Below are 23,969 nucleotides of genomic sequence, written 5' to 3'. Positions count from 1 at the left end.
CGGCCGGGGCGGGGCCTGCGCTGCTCGCGCCGGGGGCGCGGGAGGGAGCGGCGGAGCTGGCGCGGAGAGCCCCCACCCCGCGGGCTGACGGGCAGGTGAGGGGCCCCGCGCGGCGCGCGGGGTCGGGGGGGTGTGGGCGGGGGTTAGCGCTTCCCACCGGCCGCTGGGGGGAGCCCGGGGCGGGGCCTGCGGGAGCCGGTAGCGGAGGGCGGGGGCTGCGGCGGGGCGGAGGGCGGCGGCGGGGCCTGTGGCCGGGGAGCTGCGGCTCAGGTGGGTCCGGGTCTGGCGGCGGCTCCCCGTGAGGGCGGCGTGGCCGGAGGGAGGGGGCGCCCGGGCGCGGCCCGGGGCTGGGGGTGCGGGGCCTCGCCGCTGCCGGGCCCCGCGCACGCTGTCAGCGCCCGGGGGCTGGGCGGCGGCGGCGGCCCGGCCCCGGTGGGCCCGCGGGGACGGCGGCGGGGACGGCCGCACCGCCCTGGCCGGCGGGCGGGGTCCGGCGGGGCCTCGGACCGCGGGTCCCGCCGGCTCTTCCCCTGCGCGTTCCGGGTTGCGGTTCTCCGGCGCTGCTCGCTTAGCCCGGCCTGGGGAAGCGCCCGCGGTTGTTGTCCGAGCCGCCCCGGCTGAGGGAATGCTCTGAGGTAACGGTGACCGGTGCCTCGCTGCCCAGACCTTGCGGTGTGGGTGGATATTTTATTTTATTTTATTTTATTTTATTTTATTTTATTTTATTTTATTTTATTCCCCCCCCGCGAACGCTGAGCGGTCACGTTTCATTGATTTTTATTCCATCCACCACAAAGTAAGCGTCGGCTGGCGCGGTGCTTTGTTTCTGAAGCCTCTGCCGTCCCGAAGCGTGTCTCGGGAATCGCCCGTCGTTCCGCATCGGTCTCGCTTGTCACGCCGTGAGCTCCGAATCCCGGTTCTGAAGCGCTAGCGGTCATTTATTTTAGGGGGGGAACGTTGCCTGCACGCTGGAATTTCGCATGGTGGTTCGTGCCTGCAGGGCGTGAAACGGTTCGCAGTGAAAGCCCAGTGGAAAGGAGAGAGGTTAGGACATAGAAAGAAACACCTAGGGAGGTGGTGGCAGCAGAAAGCAGTGCGGAAACCAAGAGAATGAAAGCAGATGGATAGAAATAGGATGGGACTGAAGAACGGTGTGTGTTTAACGCTTCGTCCGGGCTCGTTTTGGGGGCACGTTGATAATCACAGAATCACAGCATGGTCGGGGTTGGAAGGGACCTCTGGGGGTCACCCAGTCCAACCCCCCTGCCGAAGCAGGGTCACCCAGAGCAGGCTGCACAGGACCTTGTCCCGGCGGGGCTTGAATATCTCCAGAGAAGGGGATGATGCGCGTGGGGTGACTGTAGCTGGATAACGTGCCACCTCAAATCCAACAGGTTGTAACCAAAAAGAGTTGTCTGGTTTGTCTGCAGGGTTGTGGTTCTTAAACAGTGGCCCTTCAGCGAGGGTGTCTACAGCAGTGACCTCCGCCGGCTGCCTGCCCTCCTTTTCTCCTGGAGGTTATTGCGTCTGTAGCAGTAGGTGGCTGAGCATACGGCTGTTCCTGAGCTGCTGCGGTCTACAGCCTGACGTGTTCCTGTGAGGTGTATTTTGGTATTTTGTGTTGAAAACTGCAGCAGCTCAGATGCGTGCCCCAGTTCGGGGTCACTGATGAGTCAGCACTCTTACAGCCATATTGAGTAAGTTTAAAAGAGAAAAATCACTGCCTTACCCATGCTAGTGTAAGCAGAGATGATAGTACAGTAATTTTATTTTTTTTCTGTAATGACGTATTTGGACTGAACCACTAGTTAGTAAAGAACTCGGGCAGCTTTACTGAATGTCGTTTGGTTCTGGAAGAGCGGTGCAGAACTTTATCACAGAACAGCAGTTCATGTAGTCAACTACGTGGCTTTACTATGTCTTCCAGAAATCTGGGGTTGTTTGAATCCACCGAGCTGCAAGAGGGGCTGCAGCTGGAGAAAGGTTGGGATCTGCTGGGTAAAACATTAGTTTATCATAATATTTGATAGAATTTGCACTTTCTCTACGTCTTCTGGGAAACGGACTTAGCTGTAATCAGATCACTGTAAGGATGTTAGCAGGTCTTCTTCAGTCTGGGTTTCTGTTATCTGGGCTGTGTTAAAGCATAATGTTTTTCAGAAGTCGTAGCATTGTTTCTTTGATCCTGCCACAAGGTTTCACGAGATTTGCATAACTTTTCATCTCTAACATCTGGCTAATGGCCTAACTGGCAAAAAAAGCAAGTTTGGTATTTACATGGCCTCTACCTTTTTATTGACTTGCAAATCTTCATCGTGAAAGAAACCTAGTTTTTTTTGCCGAATTTGCCACTTTGTCAGTTCCTTGTAGCAGTTATCTGTGTTGCTGTATGAATAAAAATACTTCGCTGTGCTATTGTAACCCGTGCACAAGTTCCTTGCTTCTGTTCCTTGTTTTGTGGAGCAGGATACTTTCCCATTGTTATCCCTCCTCCTCTCACTCCTCCCTGTTTTCAAGCCTTTTCCCCTAAAAGCCTCTTTCATGAGAGGTTTGTTACAACGCTTACGTGGCTAAGCCACTTGAAAATTGTAGGACGTTTAGAAGGTCTGGCTTGTTTTATCCGAGCGTGGTATGCTCAGAGATGGATACATACAGCTTTTAAAATAATCAGACTGATTGCTAGAATTAAGTAACAGTAATAGGCGTTCTTGAACCTTGCTGGCTGCCCTGCTGGGAGAGCACTCTGGGTGATGAGGACCCTATCGATTATTGCCTGTTTAGACCAAGAGTTTAACTCTGTGGCGTGCACTGGTGTGCCATATGACAGTGGTAGAGCAGGAGATCCTAGAAAATGCAATGCTGATTTAGGAAAGGTGATGTTTTCTAGTGTGTGGGTTGTGTTGGTATCGTTAACGCAACTTTGTGGTCAGGCTGAGATGACGATGGAAATTCTGTGGATGGAGCACGCTTCGCTTTTCGCGGTGATGTTACCCGTGGTGACTCTAGGCTAGCTGTCTACGCGGATTCACTGCTGCTTCTAGGTACTTCTGCGCTTTTGAAATATCTGTTAGCACTTTTAGCATTTTGTTTCCACTGTTGGCAAGTTGGTTGTTGGTTGCGTGCCACCTGGGAGGAAGAGAGAAACAACCGTGCATACAAACACACAGTGCTTACTGACTGTGTACTCTAGAAAATCAGGCTATAAACTCTTCAGCTGTACAATGGCAGAAAAAGTGTCCACAGGCCTTCAGACTCCTAGCTAATTGGAAGAATGGGAGTTATTTTAATCAGTTCATCACTAGGAAGTTGATGTGCTTGTTCTGACTCCGGTTACTTTCTGTGTTTTGGACTTTTTAAAAAAGACACGTGATAATTTTTGCTGTGTGTCTCCTATCTGCTTTAAATTTAGACTTATAATCAGCTCCGATTCATAGCACAAAAATCCTGATGCACCTTCCTAGCCTGCCTGTACATGTCAATGTCAAGGACACAGGAGGGGAGGGGACCATGTGTGTCATTGGGTCCAATCCCTGGTGAACCCAGGCAAGAACCAGGAGCTGAGGAAGGGCCGCAATATACCTGCACCGTGTGCTAATGATCCTGTAACTAATTCAAGGCTGCCAGTCTTGAAGCCGTCAGAGAGGACAGGCACTGGAACAGTGTCCAAGACTTCTGCCATACCAGGGAAGCGTTTAAGTGTGATGTCCAGACGGCGCTGAGAAATGCGTGCTGCAGTCTCTGAAGGCAGGCAGACAAATTTCTATTGGTACACAGCAACCTGCCAAAGGGAAAGAAGTTGCTTCTGCACCCAAATTTGGTGACCTGGTTAACTCTTAGTATGCTGTGAGTAGAACCATTTTAGTCTGACAAGTGAGATGAGGTAAGGCTTTTAGAAAGATCAGTAGCACCTCACATTCTGCCTGGACTTGAAGCTGACCTCCAGAGCTTTAGGAAAAAATCCTTAGAAGCAAGTGGTGTGTCAGAAAGATTATATAAATATGAGTAAATAAAGATTTAGCAGAAATACATGCATCATAACAGTGAGCCTTTTTGGTTTTGTGATCTCATTGTTTGGCAAATAAGATATAAAATAATCAAGTTGTGGTGGTGAAAGTATATCCTTTATACTGATATCCAGACTTATGGGAATTATAAGCAATAAAACCTGATGCCAGTTAAAACTGCTTTTGCAAAGAAGCTGCTATGGAGCAGAGCATGTTCTGTTGCCTTATTCGCATCGTCCTCGTGGAGTAAGTAGATCTCATGAAAGGAAATGTGCACTTGTGGGAGACGTTGACTAGGAAGCCGATGAATATTTCTGGGTCTTGTTCAGACTCACGGGTAGTGTATTCTGGATGGGATATCTTGTAGGAGTGGGAGAGGAGAATGGGAAACATAACGGTGTCTAAAAAAGACAGATAGTCAAGAGGTTTCCATGTTCTGTGGTGAGATGAAGTGTATGTGTACCATTCACGTTAACCTTTCGATTTTAAAAAGTGTGCAACAGGAGTGTCAATTTACATTTAGAAACAAAACACTCTTTTGACAAATGACTGCTGGGTTTTTCCTCAAAATATTAGGGTTGATGGTCTACCTTTTACAAAAAAGTGGTTTTGAATATGTCAGTGACCTAAAGATTATCAGGGATTTTTAGGATATCTTTCTGGGAAGATTTCTCTGTCTGTGTGTAGGGAGGAGAACGTATCAATTCCTGTCTTCTCATGTTTGATGAGACAGAACAAGGGCACTGTTGTTTTCAGTGAACATGGCAGATGTGCAAGTCGGTGAACTTAAAGAAAAAACAACCTACCTTTACAAAGGGTTGGACATAAACGGGTGTTGGTGCTTGGACATCGATTCATGTACTATCAAGGAATCCTAACATTAACAGTTCTTTTTTTTTTGTGTCTTCTTTCCATCTCAATTTCATTCATCGCTCTTGCTTTGTTGCTGTCAAGGCCGTGAGGGTAAGAATATTTTGATATGGATAAACAACCCTGGATTCCGTGGGTTCAGTGCCTTGTGTTCAGCATTGGCTGGCTTGCGAACAATTTCCAAAGTAAACTTTCTTCTGTCATTTTCTTGTGTAATGCTCATTAACATGAAAAGTAGGGAGCTTTCTTGCCTTTGAGAACTTGTCAAACCTAAAATCTACATTATGGTCCTATGATAGATACATCACATTTTTTATGTAAAGTAGCATAGCAAGCGTAGCTTTTGCAGTTGCTGTGTGCACCAGAAAGTAACAGGAATTCAATTTTTGTCTTCGTCTTGGTTGACACACCTCTAAGTTGTTGCAAATCCTGTCTATTCTCTCATTGTACCCACTATTTGAATTTCAGGGTAAAGATGTTTGTCAGGGTTTTACTGGAATATAAACTTTTCCTGTTGTGGAATTCCATCTTTTTTTTTTTTTGCCCCGCCTTGCTTTGTTCTAGAGTCCAGGTCCCACTGTATAATCTAGTCATTCTTATTTGTGATTAGCTATGAAGGTATGAATTATGAAAGTGTGAACAAGGAGTACCTCTGTTAATGAAACCTGATGTGTCTGCTATACTGGCCTGTCAGATTAAGACAGCTCTTGTAAGGGCGGACTTTTCCGTTGCTGTTTAGAACGGACATTCACCCCTTTCCTTGTGCAGAGAGGGATGGGTGCTACAAGTTCAGTCTTCGGGAGCTGGGGGGGTGGGTTCTGCTGTGCGGCTGGGAGGCAGCAGAGGGGTCCCTGTGCCGTAAGGTGGGCTCGCCTGCCCAGCCCGTGGGCGAACTGCCCCGCTCCTGACTGTCAGGCAGCCATGGTGGTACGGAGCTGGCTCTCTGACTGTTGCTGGCTGTCAGCTGGTGTCAGTCCTGAACTGGAACTGCTGAGAAGACCTGCAGAGGAAATGTTGCCTGCTGAAGGCTGCAGAAGTTATTCCTAAATTTGTTTTGTTCTAACAAATGTAAGCAATGCTTCTCCCTATATTTCTGTAGTAGGTTTTTCTGTATTTGGTTTGCTTACTTACCTAGAAGTAGTTACCATGGTATTAGTATTTGTCCTGGAGGAGGGGAGGCTGTGAAAGGCATCATGTACTTATATGACAGAGAGATCCTCCAGAGGTTAACAAAACTTTGTGTCAATGAATCTTCTGTTTTCTGTCAGCTGTAGCCAGGAACGTCTGCTTTCTGAGCCATAGGTTCACGTAAAATACTGGAAATAGAGGCCGAGTGTGACACTGTCGGTAAACACATCTCATTTTATTGGATTCTTAATCCTGAAGTTGATGTTAATCTGATCCCTCTGGAATTTCTTACATTTCTACTATGCCTGAATACAACTCTTTATTGAAAACCACCAGTTCTTCTGACAAGACTAGCGTACCCATTCCTGCCCTCTCTCACTGCATAACTGCCTTAGAAGTAAACCTGCATGAGGTTGTGCAGGTAGCATTTTAGTATTCTTTCAGCATGCTGGTTCTGATACAGGGGTTACTAGCTTTCATGCTGCTTTGAATTACTATTTTCATTGATGTACGGTTCTGGATATTGCTGTTCTTCTTGGAGTGGCAGCTGCTTTGCTGTTTTGAAGGAGGCTCGGTTCTCCACTGCTTTTTGCTGGCTGTGGCTAGGCTATTGTAATGAAACAGATTCGTTGTAGTTGCCACAAGTTGCACTGTAGTTCATTTAAGTACATTTAACTGCCAGATTATGAACTTTTTTTCACAGTCTATGGTATCTGTCTCTGAGTGGTTTTGGATGATACGTGTGATCCTAGAAGGCATTTTTCTTAGCTGGCACTTCAGGCAGGATGTACTTTACTGTTACCTATCTTCCCATTTTCATGCAGAAAATGTGTTTGTAACTGTCTTTTTTTCAAATGTTTTTCAAAGTACTATTTTTTGTCATTCTTATCTACTCTTTTTATGCTTCTGGTAGTCCTTTCAACCTTTTTCATAATAACTAGGTAGCATTTTCAACTAATATTAAAGCAGGTCAGTTGCATGTCTCTGTACTTGCAAAGCTGCTGTGCCAGACTCTAGCTATATGAAATTTTTACTTTGGCTGGCATTATTTTGGGGGGATTTTTGTATTTGCGTTGCAGATAGGATGCTCCTTGGAAGTTTTTGTTCTCTTAGCGAACACTGAGCTTAATGTTTCATAAATGTAAAGGTGTACAAGCTACCATGAGGAAAAATGGTTTAGCACTGTTAGTTTTGGTTTTTTAAACACTTGTGGTTTATAGTCTTTTTCTTTGTAATGTTAGGTAAGGGTTCCTGTATCGGCAGAGAGGACCAAAGGTTTTTGAAACCTACAGGAGAGTTTGCAGAGACAAAATGGTCAATACATTCATGTCACAGTTGGATAGTGTTCCTTGTGGTTACCACCACCTTGTAAGGTTAAGAGATGATTTATTTGTGACTAAATTTAGGGTCACAGTAGAAGAGGAAAAAAGAAACAGTGCTGCATTTTGGCCTCATGCAAGATAGAATAGGTTCCCTGGAAGGAAGATGCGGGGAGCTACAGGCCTGTCAGTCTGACCTCGGTGCTGGGGAAGGTTATGGAGCAGATCACCTGGAGGGCCATCATGTGGCACACACAGGACAACCAGCTGATCAGGCCCAGTCAGCATACGTTTATGAAAGGCAGGTCCTGCTTGACTAACCTGATCTCCTTCTATGACAAGATAACCTGCTTAGTGGATGAGAGAAAGGCTGTGGATGTTGTCTACCTAGAGTTTAGTAGAGCCTTTGACACCATTTCCCACAGCAGTCTCCTGGAGAAACTGGCTGCTTGTGGCTTGGACTGGTGTACTCTTCGCTGGGTAAAAAACTGGCTGGATGGCCTGGCCCAAGGAGTCGTGGTGAACGGAGTTAAATCCAGCTGGTGACCGGTTACAAGTGGTGTCCCCCGGGCCTGGTTTTGGGTCAGGTCTTGTTTAGTATCTTTATCAATGATCTGGATGAGGGGATTGAGTGCTCCCTCAGGAAGTTGGCAGACACCACCAAACTGGGTGGGAGTGTTGGTCTGCTCGAGGGTAGGAAGCCCCTGCAGAGAGATCTGGACAGGCTGGATCAATGGGCCGAGGCCAGCTGTATGAGTTTCAACAAGGCCAAATGGCAGGTCCTGCACTTTGGTCACAACAACCCCATGCAACACTACAGGCTTGGGGAGGAGTGGCTGGAAAGCTGCTCAGCAGAAAAGGACCTTGGGGTGCTGGTCGACAGCCGGCTGAACATGAGCCAGCAGTGTGCCCAGGTGGCCAAGAAGGCCAAGGGCATCCTGGCTTGGATCAGGAACGGTGTGGCCAGCAGGAGCAGGGAGGGGATCGTGCCCCTGTACTTGGCACTGGTGAGGCTGCACCTCGAGTGCTGTGTTCAGTTTTGGAGCCCTCACTCCAAGAAGGACATTGAGGTGCTGGAGGGTGTCCAGAGAAGGGCAGCGAGGCTGGGGAGGGGTCTGGAGAACAAGTCCTGTGAGGAGTGTCTGAGGGAGCTGGGGCTGTTTGGTCTGGAGAAGAGGAAGCTGAGGGGGGACCTTATTGCTCTCTACAACTACCTGAAAGGAGGGTGTAGTGAGGCAGGTGTTGGTCTCTTTTCCTGGCTAACAAGTGATAGGACGAGAGGAAACAGCCTCAGGTTGTGCTGGGAGAGGTTTAGCATGGATATTAGAAAATAATTCTTGTCTGAAAGGGCTATCAAGCACTGGAACAAGCTGCCTAGGGAGGTGGTGGAGTCACCATCCCTGGAGGTGTTTAGAAGACGTGTAGATGTGGCACTTAGGGACACGGTTTACTGGTGGACTTGGCAGTGTTAGGTTTAGGGTTGGACTTGGTGATCTTAAGGGTCTTTTCCAACCTAAAAGAGTTCTATAAAAGACTGTACTTCTGAGATTCCTAGTAAAATGCTAGTGTGCGTCAGAATATTGAAAAACTTTAACTTTTCTGGTTATGTTGCTATCTGAAAGAAATCTTTCATGTAGTTTTGCCTGGACCCCGGAGGGAAACTGGAACTCTTTCTTCTTGATTACTTGGTATTGTGAATGAGCAAAGGTGTTTCAGTCACTTCCTTCACTTCACTTTTTTCAAGGATGAAAGATGTTTTTCCTAGTGTGAATTGTCTTAATATATACTTGTGCTTGTGGATTCCTGATGCGAACAAAGTGAAATGGCCAGTGATAAACACTACTAGAAAAAAATTGGAGGGAGTGGGGGAATAAAAAAGAGTTCAGATTTATCTTGTAACATACTGGTTTCTTTTTTCTTTTCTCTTGAACTGTGACAGATCTCTGTCACTAAAAATACTGAGACTAGCTGGATGGTTGGAAGGGTGTATTGAGTTAAGATTTGGAATATTTGCAATTTTAAAGTCTAACAGTGGCGTAATGAAAGTTCTCATTTCAAGAGAAATACTACAGTATTACATTTTCTTCTTTCCAAAGACTACTTCTTTTCTTAATCTACTGCTGTTGTTTGGGTTTGCCTCTGAGAAGCGGGTGCAGTGTACACGTGGTGGTGGCGGCAGTGGTGCCAGAGTTCTTCTCCCCGAGTTGCACGTGTGCCTGCTCCAGGAATCCTTTCTGTCACCCTGATCGACATCTAATTCTAGCAGTTGGCTTCCATAGCTTGAATTACTTGATTTTCCTGGAGTAACACAGGGAGTGGTGCCTACCTGTGAAACAAAGCTGAGGGCTGAGTTGGTGTGGGACTGGTGTTTCCACTGAAGGTGGACAAGAGCTGACCTGCCTGCCCAGTAGATTAGACAGCGGCCACTGCACGGCACCTGCTGTGGTACAAGCTCCTGTCAGCTGCTCGGGAAACTGCTTTTCTGTCAAGGACTTCAGTCATTTTCATTCTTTGAAAAGCTGTTAGTAGTTGAAGAGAACATTAGCGAAAGCAAGTCAGCAAGTTTAAATGAAACTTTTCCATTTTGGGGATGATTAACTCATTAGAAATGATCTAAAATCTGTTGTGTGCTTCGTGGATGTTGTGAAGCACTTGACTAGGTGATACGTCAGCAAGCAACAGTAATGTACTTCTGCCAACATTTAAACTTAATGTTTTAGTGGGAAGTGCTTTAACTAAAACTCACAGCATAAAACATGTCTAATCTTTTGTTTCACGTTAAACACTCATTGACTTTAAATCGGTTTGCACGGATTTACTGTGGTGAGTTTCTAGCAAATTAATTAAGTGCTGTGATTTGGATTATTTTTCAAGAAAATCCTTGTGAATATAAGCTCTCAGCTAAATGTACTTTATGTAGTGTCTAAGAAATCACATCTGGCTTGTTTTGAGTCCTCAAGTGGTGTCACAGCAGCATTTTTAGCATTTTGATATCTCAAACAGTGAGATTAGTCTGAAATAGCTGTTCTATTTGGAAGAAGTGTTTTTCTTCCAGATCTGGGGCACAGTGTCTAGCTTACTGAAGCAACTCCAGTGGAGCACTGTAGACTTTGTTACATGGTTTATATTTCTGTACTGTTTTGCATAAGGATATGTAGCTGAAATAGAAGAAATGTCTTATCTGTAACTTGTATTAAAAAAAAATATAATCTATAGGTGGTGTTTTGGTAGCTAACTTCAATTATTAATGCCGCTGGCTATCTTTCCTTGGCTTATTTTCCTTTGTACATGTGTTTTAAAATATTCCCTAGGAATATTGTTGCTAACTTTGGTTGTCATTTAGAAAAGAGAATGTGAGAGACAGAGAGAGCGAGCACTTGAACTTCTTGAGGACTGCTCACAAAACAGTATCAGCTTCCATAAGCTTGTAAAATTACTTATGCTAATGTATCTTCTATGAAATAGTGTGAAAATGAAAAAATACTGTCTTACTCTGATCTTGTTTTCTGTTTAAAACTTAGGGTTAAACTAAAAATTGTAAAACTGTTGCTTGTTGTATCTTTTCCTATAGTAACTGAAAGGAAAAATGATGTATCTCTTCTTCATCAGGCTTTTGCTTTTTTTCTTTCTTCCCCTTTCCAGTACGTTTTGTAACATTATTTTTTGATCTCTTCCCCTCCACCCACTTTTACTATTTCTACAATTTATTTTGTAAGCGTATGCCTCTTTTAAGCCTAATCTTTCACCTGCTTGCCCAATTACTATCACACAAACATGCCATAGGGTTTGGAAAAATTGATTCCTAATATCTAGCAAACCTAACTTCCTAGCAGGAGGTGAGGCTAGATGAAAGCTGGTGTGAAAGGAAAGATGCTGGGGGGTATAAGATGCTGCTGCTCTTTGGACACTATCTGGTATTCTTCCATCTACTTGGAAGAGGTCAGACCAGGAGTGATTCAATGTTCTAGTTTTGATTTCACCTGAGCCTAGCAATGACTTGAAATAGTCATCACTGGGAAAAAAGTGATACCTGTGTGGTGGGAGTAGTTCTACAGTGCCGTAGTTGAGCCACAAAAGTGGATTTCATCCCTGTTTCTTCTCCTCTGCTAGATCTTGCTTACTAACAGTGGTCTTAGCCCAGTGCCCCTGTACTAAAGAGTCACCTGCTAGCATTTTTAGAACAGCACAATGTTACAGTGCAAAAATAAGGAATTTTATTGCACATGCTACCAGAGTTCTTTTTTAAAGAAGAAGTAGAGGGGAGAAGGAGCTGCAACTTGGTGATGTCACATTGTTCTGTGTTTTAAGAGGTCCCTGCTGTTGGAGTGATATTATGCAATGGAATTAATCTGAGCTGGTTAATGAGAGAAGTGTATTTTGATTGAAGTCTTTCCTTAACCTGAACAAAGATTGAAGTCATGCTTAGGACTGAATCCCAGTTTGAGAGAAAACAAGAGACTGGAACCAGTTTGCAGTGCAGGTGTGAGTCTCTTGTGCCTTTTAACCTCATTAGTCCCATTGCTGTGTGACTGCTGTTCTTTCAGAGTTGTATCTGTACTTTCTTAAGCTTTGTGGTCAGTAATAATTTAATGATTTTTCTTAGCTTTGGTTCTGCATTCTGAGGTTGAAGGATGGCTGACAGCAGCATTAAAGGGACTTGCTAGTCGAGGTCATGATCAGAGTCATTTCAGTCCATCCTGCCTTCCCATTTGCAGGGTTATTTTCACAGCAGCAGGGTTTAGAAACTGTGTTGTATGGAAGCTGGCAGTGCTTGAAGGAAAAAAAATACTACTGAATGGGCTTTAAATTTTGATTGTCTTTCTTACTCAGAAGGTAAGTAGTAAAGAATTAGGGCCAGTTAGAAATAGGAAAAAAAATTAAACAACTTTTGTAGAGTTCAGGCTGTGACCAACAAAATTATGGCTTGAAAATTGACGGATTCTTTTTTCTTCTCTCTTTACTGTGAGAATATAAGAACAGAAAAGTAATAATAGAAGTTCCTTTTTGAGTTTAAATATTAAGGTTTAGATAAAAGATTGCTTTTTTTGAGTGGGAATTGAAAAGATGCTGGAGAAGTGTAAAGGTAGTAGAATACACTTTATTCTAATGTGGGACAAAATATTTGGTGATAAACTAGGTATTTAACATGGTTTTTTATTGATACAGATTTTATTATGTTATTCTTATTGATACAGATATGGTCCTGAACATCGTGAGCACGTGACTTCAAAGATGGACAACTGGATCTGTTATAAGTTGTGACTGGCCTTAAGCAGACTTACAACCATTGAAGAACTTAGCAGGATTTCTCTCATTCCTGATTTATGCCTATCTAATTGCCTCATACCACCAGCTTAATCATGTATGGAAGTGCTCGGTCTGTTGGTAAGGTTGAGCCAAGCAACCAGAGTCCAGGGCGTTCACCAAGGCTGCCACGGTCACCACGCTTGGGCCATCGTCGAACCAACAGCACAGGAGGCAGTTCTGGGAGTAGTACTGGGGGTGGCAGTGGGAAAACCCTTTCTATGGAAAATATTCAGTCCTTAAACGCTGCCTATGCTACGTCAGGCCCTATGTATCTAAGTGACCATGAGAACGTGGGTGCAGACACCCCGAAAAGCACCATGACTTTGGGCCGATCTGGGGGGCGCCTGCCTTACGGTGTTAGGATGACTGCAATGGGTAGCAGCCCTAACATTGCCAGTAGTGGAGTTGCCAGCGATACTATTGCGTTTGGAGAGCACCATCTGCCTCCAGTGAGTATGGCATCCACTGTGCCTCACTCGCTGCGCCAGGCCAGGGATAACACAATAATGGATCTGCAGACACAACTCAAAGAAGTACTAAGGGAAAACGATCTGCTTCGCAAGGATGTGGAGGTGAAAGAAAGCAAGCTGAGTTCTTCCATGAACAGTATCAAAACCTTCTGGAGCCCTGAGCTAAAAAAGGAGAGAGCTCTGAGGAAAGATGAAGCTTCAAAAATCACCATTTGGAAGGAACAGTATAGAGTTTTGCAAGAAGAAAACCAGGTTTGTCATCTAATGTCACTGTTGTGTTAGTGCAGTAGCATGATTGAATGAGTTTAATAAACTTGCATGTCACATTTAAGCAGCTAAATTGTATTGGTGCTTTTCCCAGGTAATTGGTATGAAGAAGATGTGTTTTCAACTTGCAAGCCTCTTTTTAAATGTTTCACGTGAGGCTTGTACGCCACCTCCTGAGTGCTCATTTCTCCTTCTGTGTCATGGGGGTTTTTTCCTAGGACTGACGCTAACCGCTCGGTTTCCTTCTGGAAGTATTTTACCCTGTTCAAAATTAAGATTTCTGTAGTGTTTACCTCTTGAAGCGTTCTATGAAATGCAGAATGTACTAACTGCTGACCCCAAATACAACTGAACTGTTGCTGAATGTTGGCAGATTGCCGGTAGAACAAAGTTCACGTTACACTGGTCTTATTTTAGAGCTCCAGTTAAAATCTCCAGACCTGTAGTTTTCACAAACGGCTATGAATTCTGTTCTTAGCTACATTTAAGTAACGCTGTTGAATACCTGCTCATCTGTTCTTTTGTCGTAAGCTCTGCATATCTTGTTATGCAACTATCATAAAGCACCCTACAGGGTTTGTTTTGTGGTGGTCTGGCTCGTTAGAAAATAGGCCAAAGAGCAGAGAATCTTGGGTGTCTAGTTCTTTTGTCGTGTCCCTCTTAAAAGCATCCCTAAATTAGAATAAAACTGAGAGGTTGATTAAAATTGAGGTCTCTTTGTAGTCACCTCTACTTATTAAAAGCTTTTTCAAAATTTTCCTGCCTAGACCTTCTTGCTAGCTTAATTCTGAAGTAACTACTTGTCTTTGAGTTGTTGTCCTCCTGTTTAGTTGTTTCTGGCCAAAAGTGTTGGGCATCCCTCTGGACTCTCTGGTAAGAAACCTCACTATTCTTATGGAAAACAGGCCCAGCGTTCAACTCCAGAAGTTTCCTGAAATATAAGTGAGCTTTCACCGTGATAAAATTACTTTCCCTATTGAGCTTTTTAAATATCCAAGAAAGCTTAATGACATAGTTCCATAGTTCAAGTGTGACCGTGTTCTTGAAGCTCTTCAGGTGTACTTGCTGCTACAGGCAGTGCTTTTTTTAAAGATTTGCTTTAGAAGGTGAAGGGAAGAGGGAAACTGCTGGAGGGGGAAAAAGGTAGTGCTGGTAGTACTTGACATGTTATACTCTGCTTTCGGGTGACCTGTCTTGAATAGTAGATTCCTTTTGGTTAGTGATAATCTGCTACACTGAAGCTGCCTGTGCTTTGCTTTTCACTTTTCAAAGAACTGAGTTGAAGAAATTAAGTTACTTTTCTTGAGTTAGTATGAAATAATGTAATGAACTTATGTAGTTTTATAGCTGTATTCTTGCCGAATGGTAAGTATCACAACATGGGATTTGTTAATGTGTGCAGCATTTCATATTCATTTTCATATGTCTTCTTGGAGTGAAGAAAATCTAAAGTTAAATAATTTTTATTACAAAAGTAGGATTTCCTTAGAAGGAGTAATGCAGTGAAAATTTTAGTTACAGTGGTACAGTACCAGTATAATGAATACATAGAATATCGTTCGCTCAACTTTCTGATGCTCTTTGTATTTCAACTGTAGATAAGTATTCTAATTCTCAAGTTCTTTTCATTTTTTGAGTTCTGTTTTTGTACTGAAAAGAACGTCTTGGAATATGGTAACATTTTTTTCTGAAATCAGTTTTGACATTTGAGGATGCTGTGGAAATCTTGCAAGAAAAATGCAGTGAATGTGTGGTTTAGAATGTATTAAGTGGTTACTAAATATGTATAGATTGGAGAACAGTGATTCCTCTATCTAAGGGTTTTTTTTTGTGCCTTGTCTTTCCTTTATCCCCTAATTAAACATTTACAGATATTTCCAAGGCCGCTGTTCTCTAGGCAATCACTATAATTACTACCACACTGGTAGAATTGTATAACTTTGGTCCAAAAAAAGAAGGGTGCAATTTAAAAGTAAAAGGATATTATTGCAGTGAGCTGTAAAAACTAAGAATGCTAATTAATAGATTATAGTTAGCTAAGAGTGTGTCCTAATTAAACTCTGAATTCATTATGTCTTCTATAGCCTGTTGGAGTTGGTCATTTTAGCCTTTATAAGGAAGATCAGTTTAATAGGATTTACTGTAATTAAACAGACTTCTCTGTTTAGACACTGAACAAGGGATTTCTCGGATCTTTTGGGGGACCAGAAAAATCTCTTCATTACCCCTCCAGCCTCCCTGTAAAATGAGTTCCAGTATAATTGCAGGAGCTGGTGTTTTAGACCTCAATAAGAGTATTTCAGCACATCACTTTTAATAAAGAGTTTTCACATGGGCAGAATTAAGTTTAGGTAAGGCCAACTGCATTGTTAAAAACTGACTCTAGTCAGGGAGCCAAAGATGCTGGCTGACTTGTGCCGTTATCTGATGGTCATCTCAATCTCTTTGCTGTGGTCTTGGCTCTTTATTCCTTTATGGACACTTGATTGTTCCTGATTGTATTTTTTTTTTAATTGCTGTTCATGTCACCTCAACTTTGAATGATTGGATTGCCTCTTGGTTTTGGAAGTTGTTAAAAATACGTGAAAATGTGAAGTCTGGTTGATTGCTACCTCAGCCTTCTGTGAAAAATGCACTGGTGTCTTTGGGTTTTCTTCCCCACTTCATGGGAACACGTGCAAATAAATCACAATTACGGATGCATCGTTTACTGAATTCCAAGAAATTTTCTGAATTTGATAAAGATCAGAGAATGAATAGGGAGACTAAAGAGCGTGCTGCTTGTCCTGAGGCCGTCACATCTCTCTCGTTTGGTGGTTGTCGTAGGGCAACAGATAGCGGGGATATCTTGGGTATAGTACTGAGCATGTCATGCACGTGCACCTAGATAGCTCTCACTTGGGTGGAGAGTGCTGTAGTCTTGCTCAGTTGTGATGTTTTCACCAGTTGTGGTGCAGCACAGCTGTGTTCATCAGCCACTCTCAGCAAATACTGCAGCTACGGAGTGTGGCATATGCTGAACTTTATTGTAGTCATCCTTTGTTACTGATCTTGAAGAGCTAGAAAATCCTTTCTTTTCATAAATGGCAAATGTCATTGTCATCTCATTTTGAAGAGCTCCAAACTCAACATGGAAACTATTCCTGAGTTAACATAAGTTCTGGGAAAAATATGATAGTTTTCGGTGCAATGTGGATTAGTTAACCAATTACACTTTGCAAGAAGCCAAAAGGGGAGTGCAAATGATTTTGCAAAGGTGAACAAACCCATGCATATGCAGGGAGGAACCGATGGAACCAATAAACAGGAGCTTGTTTTTGACATGGTATCAGCATGTTTTAGTAGGAACTGTATTTTTCTGAGTTGAAAAATAATGTTTTTTTTTTTAGTGTGTGTGGTTTAAAGGTTTCCCTGGAAACCCCTTCATCAGAAGCCAGAAGAGGGAAGGAAAGACAGGGAGTATTTTTTTGCACTTCAATAGAAGTAATTTCCCTAAAAACTGGACCATGGTGGACTATGTGGAACTTAAGAACAATTGAGCTCCTCTCAGTTGAAACTTGCTTATAACAAGGTGATAAGTAGTGCAATGCAAATTTGATGTCTAATGCCCTGCGATGAAATTTCCTACATTCGCCTGATCTACCTTTAAGGTCTGATTTATGTTTCAGCTGCAATAATGTGGTACTGCTGACAACATCTTTTTACTTTGATGTATTTCTGTGGCATTTTTGTGGTTAGAGGTCTTGGATGTCAGTGAGAGAGTTTAGCCAAGAAAATGTTTCTGAAAGGAATTTCACCTTGCTTGGGGTAGGCACTTGAAGAACATTCGACTTTATGGTGATGGAGAAGTGAAATGGGTGTACTTCAGCATTTCGTCAGCATTCTTCTCCAGTGTAGGAAGTAAACTCCATTTCATAGTCGTGTGGAAGGAGCATCTCACTTTTTTAAAATATAGTTGGCCATATGTTAGTGTCTTAAACGCGCTGGGTGCTGCTGTTGTGAGACTGGCTGAGCTTCTAACGAGTCCATTCTTCCTCTGAAAATTAATTCTGATTAATTCACACTTCAACATTTATTTAATTTTGGTGTTTTTTATATTAAAAAAAAAGTTTTGATTTGTCTTTGTACTGTGTCATTCTAATACTAGTACCATTCCTGTGCTGGTTATTAGTTGATAGAAAGCCAAACTTTATCCCATTATGAATGTTTAATTGCGCAATATGTGGTTCCATAGTCATTGCTGAAAGGCATTATCTGTATCCCACAGCATTACACTTAAGTAATTATTTCAATTGCAGATGTTTGTTGGCTTGCTAGAATGTTGCCAGCTTTAAGGTTCCCTCTGTCCTTCACCAGTTGCAGCACAAAGTTTGAACTTAATTCTCTTTTAGGATAACTCAAAACTATCTCCTCAAAAATGCTTGATATCTGAGACATCAAGCTGCAGCACTTTGTAGTGACTTCAGAAATGGTCATGTCACCCAAAAGACAAGCCTTCTGTCTTCTGTCTTTTTGTAATTCTATAAGGAAACAATATTGGGCTTTTTGTGCTTATTTAGGCTCCCCAATGCTCCTTTTCTCCCTTGTTTCCTATGGAGGTAGAATCTAATATCTTGAGTTGCTTTGAGCTGTAGCATAGGCTGAACGGCTGGTCTCTATTTGATGCATTAAACATACAAGGGGAATACTACCAACTGGAAAGCAGCTTGTAATAAAACGGGTGGCATCAGTGGTACTGTTGAACTTAGTAGTTTAACTGTGCTTTTTGCTATTAAACTGGGGGAGGGGTTACTTTAAATTCTGCAGAACTTTAAACAGCAGACTCTTTCTGCTGTAATTCTTTGTCCAGTATGTATTGAGACTGTTCAGACATTACACTCCTAACTATGACTGCAGTGTGTTATTCCATCATTCAGTGTGTATAATCCTGAAAAGACTTGTATGTGTTACTGTATTTCTCTAGAAGCCATTGTCTCTTGCAGCATTATCCTAATTCTGGTGTCCGAGTTACTTTTTCCCGTAAGTATTCTTACTTTTCAAAATATAAACAAGGTGGCTTGAAACTGTGTGAGGCTCTGGTTTGGAACAGGCTTCCTTTTAGTCACTCAGTGAACAGTTGAACAATAATAGGTGATAGCAATAGCACAGAGCTGCTCCTACATTATAGTTCATTTTAACAGCAGTCTTGTACTGATATTATAGCTTTCTAATACCAAATTCAGTGTTCTCATATGTCTGTCTTACTCTGCGTGGTATTGATTGAAGTAGAAAGGAGAGGAGCACTTTTGATGGAACTGCCAGTGGATGGAAAAAGGATTGAAGTTGTACTAATAATACGTATGCCAGTCTTTGTGTATGCCTCCAAGGCAAAAAACTGAAATAGAGCTCTTTTTTTTTTTTTAAAAAACTGTTTTCATTTGGTGGTATTAGAAAGCCTCACAGACTTGAAGATGATACAACAGAGTGGGCTGCCATCACTAAACTGTTAGTTGGAAAGAGGGTTGTTTTTTTCAGCGAAGTAGGGACCTAAGATCCTGTTGACAGTCTGTATAACACTGAAGGCAGAGAAACTTTTGTGTTTAGCATAAATATATATGTATGTATATTCTGAGATAAGAGCTAGAGACCAAAATAGTTTAGCGGAGACATTTCTGTACTCTGAAAGTGATTGCGGTGTTGGATAACTTATCAAAAACAGTCATGCCAGCTATATGAATTAGTAATTGAAGAAAGAAACATTTGGAAATGCCACTTTAGCCGCCGCTGGCAGGAGGGGAAAAAGAGAAGAAACTTGGTAGCGCTCTAGATAGTCCACTATACAATTCCTTTGAATTTATTTTTGTATAGGCACGTGTGTTTAGTGAACACAATAAAATACCAGCGTTTCTGGCAATAGTGATTTGTGGTGATTTGAGCTCCTCGACAGAAATCAGATTACATGGCTTGTCAGCAGGTAAGCATAGCTATTTGGGATTACGCTGGTGTTTCTTGCCTGTGTGGATAATGCTTTGTAGCTTTTGTGTGCATTTTTTGGCATAATCTGATGAACAGAGGGAAAAATGACTGCATCCACTAAATGTAGCAGATCATAATTGTATCTCTATTTTTTATCTGAAGATAACAATTGCTAGACCTGGAAAAGAAAGTCTTTTCAGCTAAACTTAGTTTTGTAACCCGTAAGGTCTAGACAACTATATTTTAATGTGGGATTTTCAGATTTATATTGGGTCCTCTTGGAAAGACCAGAGTCACCTTTTGTAGCTGAAAAAATTCAAGCACAAAGTCCGTTTCCTTCTGTGTTGATACCAGTTGTTATAGCTATGTGATTTACTTAGTGCTTGCAGTAATAGTGCCTGGACTGGGAAGCAGAAACTGTGTTTTTGGTTATATTGGCAGCCTTGAGAAGCAGCTAGCAACGATCAGTTTTTGTAAAGTTCTGTTCTAACCTAAAGGTAGTAGTGAATTGTAAAAAACCCCACTTGATTTAGTAATCGTTCATTTTACTGTTGTAACTCAGTCATGCCCTGTTGTATTGTGTTTCCTGCAGTCACTTTTGCTTCCAAAGAATATTAAATAGTATGTTTTCCTTTATTTATCCTGAGGGAACTATACTTTTTTTTTTCTATTTATGGCCTTGAACTAAACACCAAAAACTTTTGTACTGATTGGGAGAAATTGGGGCATACCAATATATATCATATTTTGCCATTGCAGAGTCAATTTTTACATTTAAACCGTAAAGAAAAGAAAGATTCCATCAAAGGATTCATTATTAACATCTAGATCAGTATTTGAAGAGACCTCATGATAATGTGAATTTTTGTCAATTGACCTTCATTAAGAAAGTCTTCTTGTAGGTTCATCCTAGGAAGAGACTGGATTATTTAAAAAAATAAACCCCCAAAAACCCCCAAAACAGCACACCGACTCCTTCCCTGGCCCCCCAAAAAACCCAACGAAAACAAACAAAAAAAATAACCCCCAAAAGCTTGAAATAGTCGTCTTATTGCATGTGTGCTCATTGAAACGAGCACGGTCAGATGCCAAAATACTGGCAGAGAACACCACGAAGAGTGCTTCCAGTGATGACTGCATTAGAAACCAGAGGAGTTAAACTTGCGTAGAACAGTTACAGGAATAAATACCATGTGACTGGCTTCTTCAGTTTAATTTTAGCAACTTCGTTTGTAAACTGGAATGCTAAGTAATGCACTGTCATCAGTAAATGTAAGATTTTGATGGCTGTTGCATTTAAAGTGTTTATTCAGTTATGTACACGTTTTTAATTTTATTTATGTACTACTACTTTTTCCTCCTGTGATTTAAATGACTGAAGTGTGTCCTTTTGCCCACAAAGGGGTCCAGGATCCCCTTGAAACAGAAATAAAAATGATTTAGTCCTCGCTGCTCTATGCGGCCTGTGGTTCCTGTATGGATTACTTTTAAAATGTAAAGATTGTTGTCTTTATTTTGGAAGATAAATACTATAAGCCAGCAAGAGCGAGCAGGTGTTTGAGGCAGCTAAATTCTTTCAGAATTTGAATCCACAACATCAAGAGGAATTTAAAGGCAGTACGTAGTTTCCTAACAATCTTGGGCAGTTCACTGCAAGCACACAAAATAAGACCAGGCAATAGGGGTGATGGCTTTTCTAATCTCATGCGTAACACAGTGAAAATACACATTTTATTGAGGGAGGGAGAAAGGGATGGAGATGAGCTGTCGAATAAAAAGATGTTTTTCAGTGCTCTGCAAATGTCACAGAGAGGTGGAGAATAAATTCTACTTTTTGAAAAGGTGCTTTGTTGAATGCCTGTTGCTGTGTGATGTATCTGCGCTGTTATCAGGTTCTGTAGTGTGTTGCTATGCAGTTCTGCTTCTACAGAAGCTTTCCTGCTTCTTCCCCTCTTTTGCCTCCCCCTTCACATCCGTGCTCCGGTGGACTGGGGAGAGAAACGGTGGACAGCCTAGGTTGGGAAAAGCAAGCAAGTGAGAAATGGTAGTCTGGAATTAACTAAGCCTCGCTGGTATCTGTATCGGAGCGAAGTCTGGTTGCGCTTTTTTCCCTGGCCAATGCATACTACATCATCATGATGTTCTCACCAGCAGCACTGTCAATGAGTAGGCACTCCACTAAATACTCCTTTGCCAGCTAAGCGTTTCACAGATGCAGGCCTACTACATGAGAAAGCAGGCTTGACGTGACGTTTAGGGATTTTTGATCCTTCTTGTCAGATGATCAGGTGGTAGCTACCTTGGGCTGTTAAATTTTGAGAACGGACGGTCTTCTAATTATATGTTGGTGTGGATTCCAAAGAATAGAGGACCATGCATTTCTTCTGATAGTTTTTGTCGCTTGTTTCTGAGATTAAAACAAGTCAGCACATGAGCTACCACCATTCAGAGATGAAAATCTTTTTTTCTTCGTGTACTTTGTACAGGATCTGGGTCTTCCATAGTAGTTGATTGCTCTTGACATTAAAGAAATATATATGCAAAGCCTATCTGTTTTAATGCAGGGTAATGAGGCTTACACACCTTTTTCCTTTACAGGAGTCATGAAATTGTCGGAGTAGTGGTCTGGTTTTTAGTGGAATCATGTCTCAAATGACAAATATGTACTTTTGACTGAGGGGAGGGAAAAGCTATACAAACATACATTTGTGTTGTAGTATGTTGTCTTTGAGGACCTGTAAGTGCAAGAATGCTCATCTCAGGCTTCACCTATTTGAGTGAACTCACTGACTTAAGTTCTTTTGGACCAGAGAGAAGTCCTGCCACTGAAGACGGTGGTGTGTCCTATAGCAGACCTCCTGTCTTCCTGTCAGAAAACAAACGGGTTTTTTTACTATTGGCATAATTGCTTAGACTTTCCACATTATAAGTGGATATCAGTTCTCAGATGAACAGAAACAAACCGTGAAGCAACAGAAGTAACTTGAGATAACTAGAGCTTTCTTCATTAGGGAGGCAAGGTACCCACACAGCCTGTTCCGGCATCTGGTCTCACAGCTGTAAGCCTCCACAAGGCTTATTCTTATGGCTGTGTCTCTTTTGAGAGGTGGAAACATGTAATACTACACGTTTGATTTGCTAAAGGATTCAGGGCATCATACTAAAGCTTTTAAGCTCTGACTAGAAATGCTATAAATGTCAAAAGCAACACAGCTGTGAAACATAAACCTGCTTGGAAAGTAAAGGTTTACTGTAGAATATGCTAATCCTCTGTAGTCAGTTCATGCCTTGGATCTGATCTAAAGAAGCAGTAGATTGATTGATGAGAAAGACATTGTCTTTAAGAGTGGTCATTCTTCTGCAACCTAGGCAAGATCCTTTCAGTGGAGCAAGCTACTATGATTGGAGGTTTCTATGTGGTGTGTTACCAGTGTGCTACAAAATGGAATTAGATTTTCTGCTTTTTAGGAACTGAAAGGTGCAGCTCATGCACACAAATTGAAAGCAGCTGAGAATTTTTTCTCTTCCACATGAGAAAAAGGTGGTCTTACTTGCATTGGAGACTTAAAAAGAGTGAAGGAGCATGTAGGGTAAGATTTGCTCCTCTCTTTTTAGGTTAGGGTTTGTTTCATGGAAGTTTTATGGGACATAGTTGTTTATCTGATCTGAAGAGGTCCCTCAGTTCACAGTAAGACTTAAATATTGGTTTGTATTTTGCATCAACTGAAAATGTGCATATGGAGTTCCTGAAAGTGTTTTTTGGCTTCTGTGGCAAGATGTTTCCATATTTCTTTGCTGGATGAAAGAAGTACATCTATGGAGAGGATGCTAAAAGCTTTAGGCTGAGGATTAGTGCTACTAGGGGAAATGATGAATCCCAGGATAATCCTAGAAAAAGTAAATGGGCAGAAAGAACAGGCATAGTTAAGGCTTTTCATTAGGTTGTTAGGAAGTGCCGTGCCCTGTGCTGGAGACTTATTTTCCTCCCTACTTCCCTTAGTTGGATGAATATGGAGAATTGGATTGTGCAATAATTCGTCATTCATCTGTTTGGTTTAGGAGTATAAATGACAGTGTTGTGTTTACTAGGTAGAGCATAGTTAAACACCAAAATTTCAGTGTTTTTCTGATTATGCTGCTCAGTAATCCTCATGAGGAAGGAGAGAAGAACTTTGGGAGAGGACAGAGGTAAAAATCTAGATAATTCTTTGATCTGACCAAGTATGGCAATCTTTCTGTGTTTTATATTAGCATAATAAATATAGAACCAATATATATACTTTTCTGAAACCTTCCTTTTGTGTGTGCATCTGTTAATTTTAGCAGATGTAGTTGCTTGTGGAGATTAACAGTTTATCCAGAGTGACTGTACAAAAGGCCTACAACCATAGATGTGCTTTTTTTGAAGGTAGAGGAATTTCCCAGTCTACATCAGCCTGTATATCAGCTGAATAAAGCCAAATTATTCTGTCTATGGAAGCTTTGATTTGGAGGACAAGTTTTAAGGCTTTCTCCTTCAGACAGTGTCTGATGGGTCAGGTTTGGCCATATGGTTGTGAGCCTGTTAATGTGTAACTATTTTAATAGATCTGTGAGCCTCGTTACTCAAAGGAGGGACCTTTCTAAGGAAGCATAGGTATACTTTCATA

General features: G+C 42.2%; 1 protein-coding gene across 15 annotated transcripts in view; it reads left to right on the top strand.

The window, feature by feature from the left end:
- The first annotated feature begins 6 nt into the window (after positions 1-6).
- Positions 7-23,969, top strand: part of ERC1 (ELKS/RAB6-interacting/CAST family member 1) — a 305,098-nt gene continuing 281,135 nt past the window's right edge. For 13 of the 15 annotated variants that reach the window (XM_075428699.1, XM_075428697.1, XM_075428696.1 and 10 more), the window contains exons 1-2: positions 7-95; positions 12,517-13,350. In XM_075428699.1, coding sequence (XP_075284814.1) covers positions 12,682-13,350 — 669 coding nt within the window. In that variant the 5' untranslated portion in view covers positions 7-95; positions 12,517-12,681. Of the gene's footprint in view, positions 96-196; positions 271-576; positions 636-12,516; positions 13,351-23,969 lie in introns of those variants that run through there. The other 2 variants (XM_075428691.1, XM_075428692.1) reach the window with 2 other exon arrangements.

The sequence above is a fragment of the Opisthocomus hoazin genome, chromosome 8 (assembly GCF_030867145.1).
Source record: "Opisthocomus hoazin isolate bOpiHoa1 chromosome 8, bOpiHoa1.hap1, whole genome shotgun sequence".
Taxonomy (NCBI): domain Eukaryota; kingdom Metazoa; phylum Chordata; class Aves; order Opisthocomiformes; family Opisthocomidae; genus Opisthocomus; species Opisthocomus hoazin.
The sequence above is the reverse complement of the archived record's forward strand: the minus strand, read 5'-3'. Positions and strand labels throughout refer to the sequence as shown.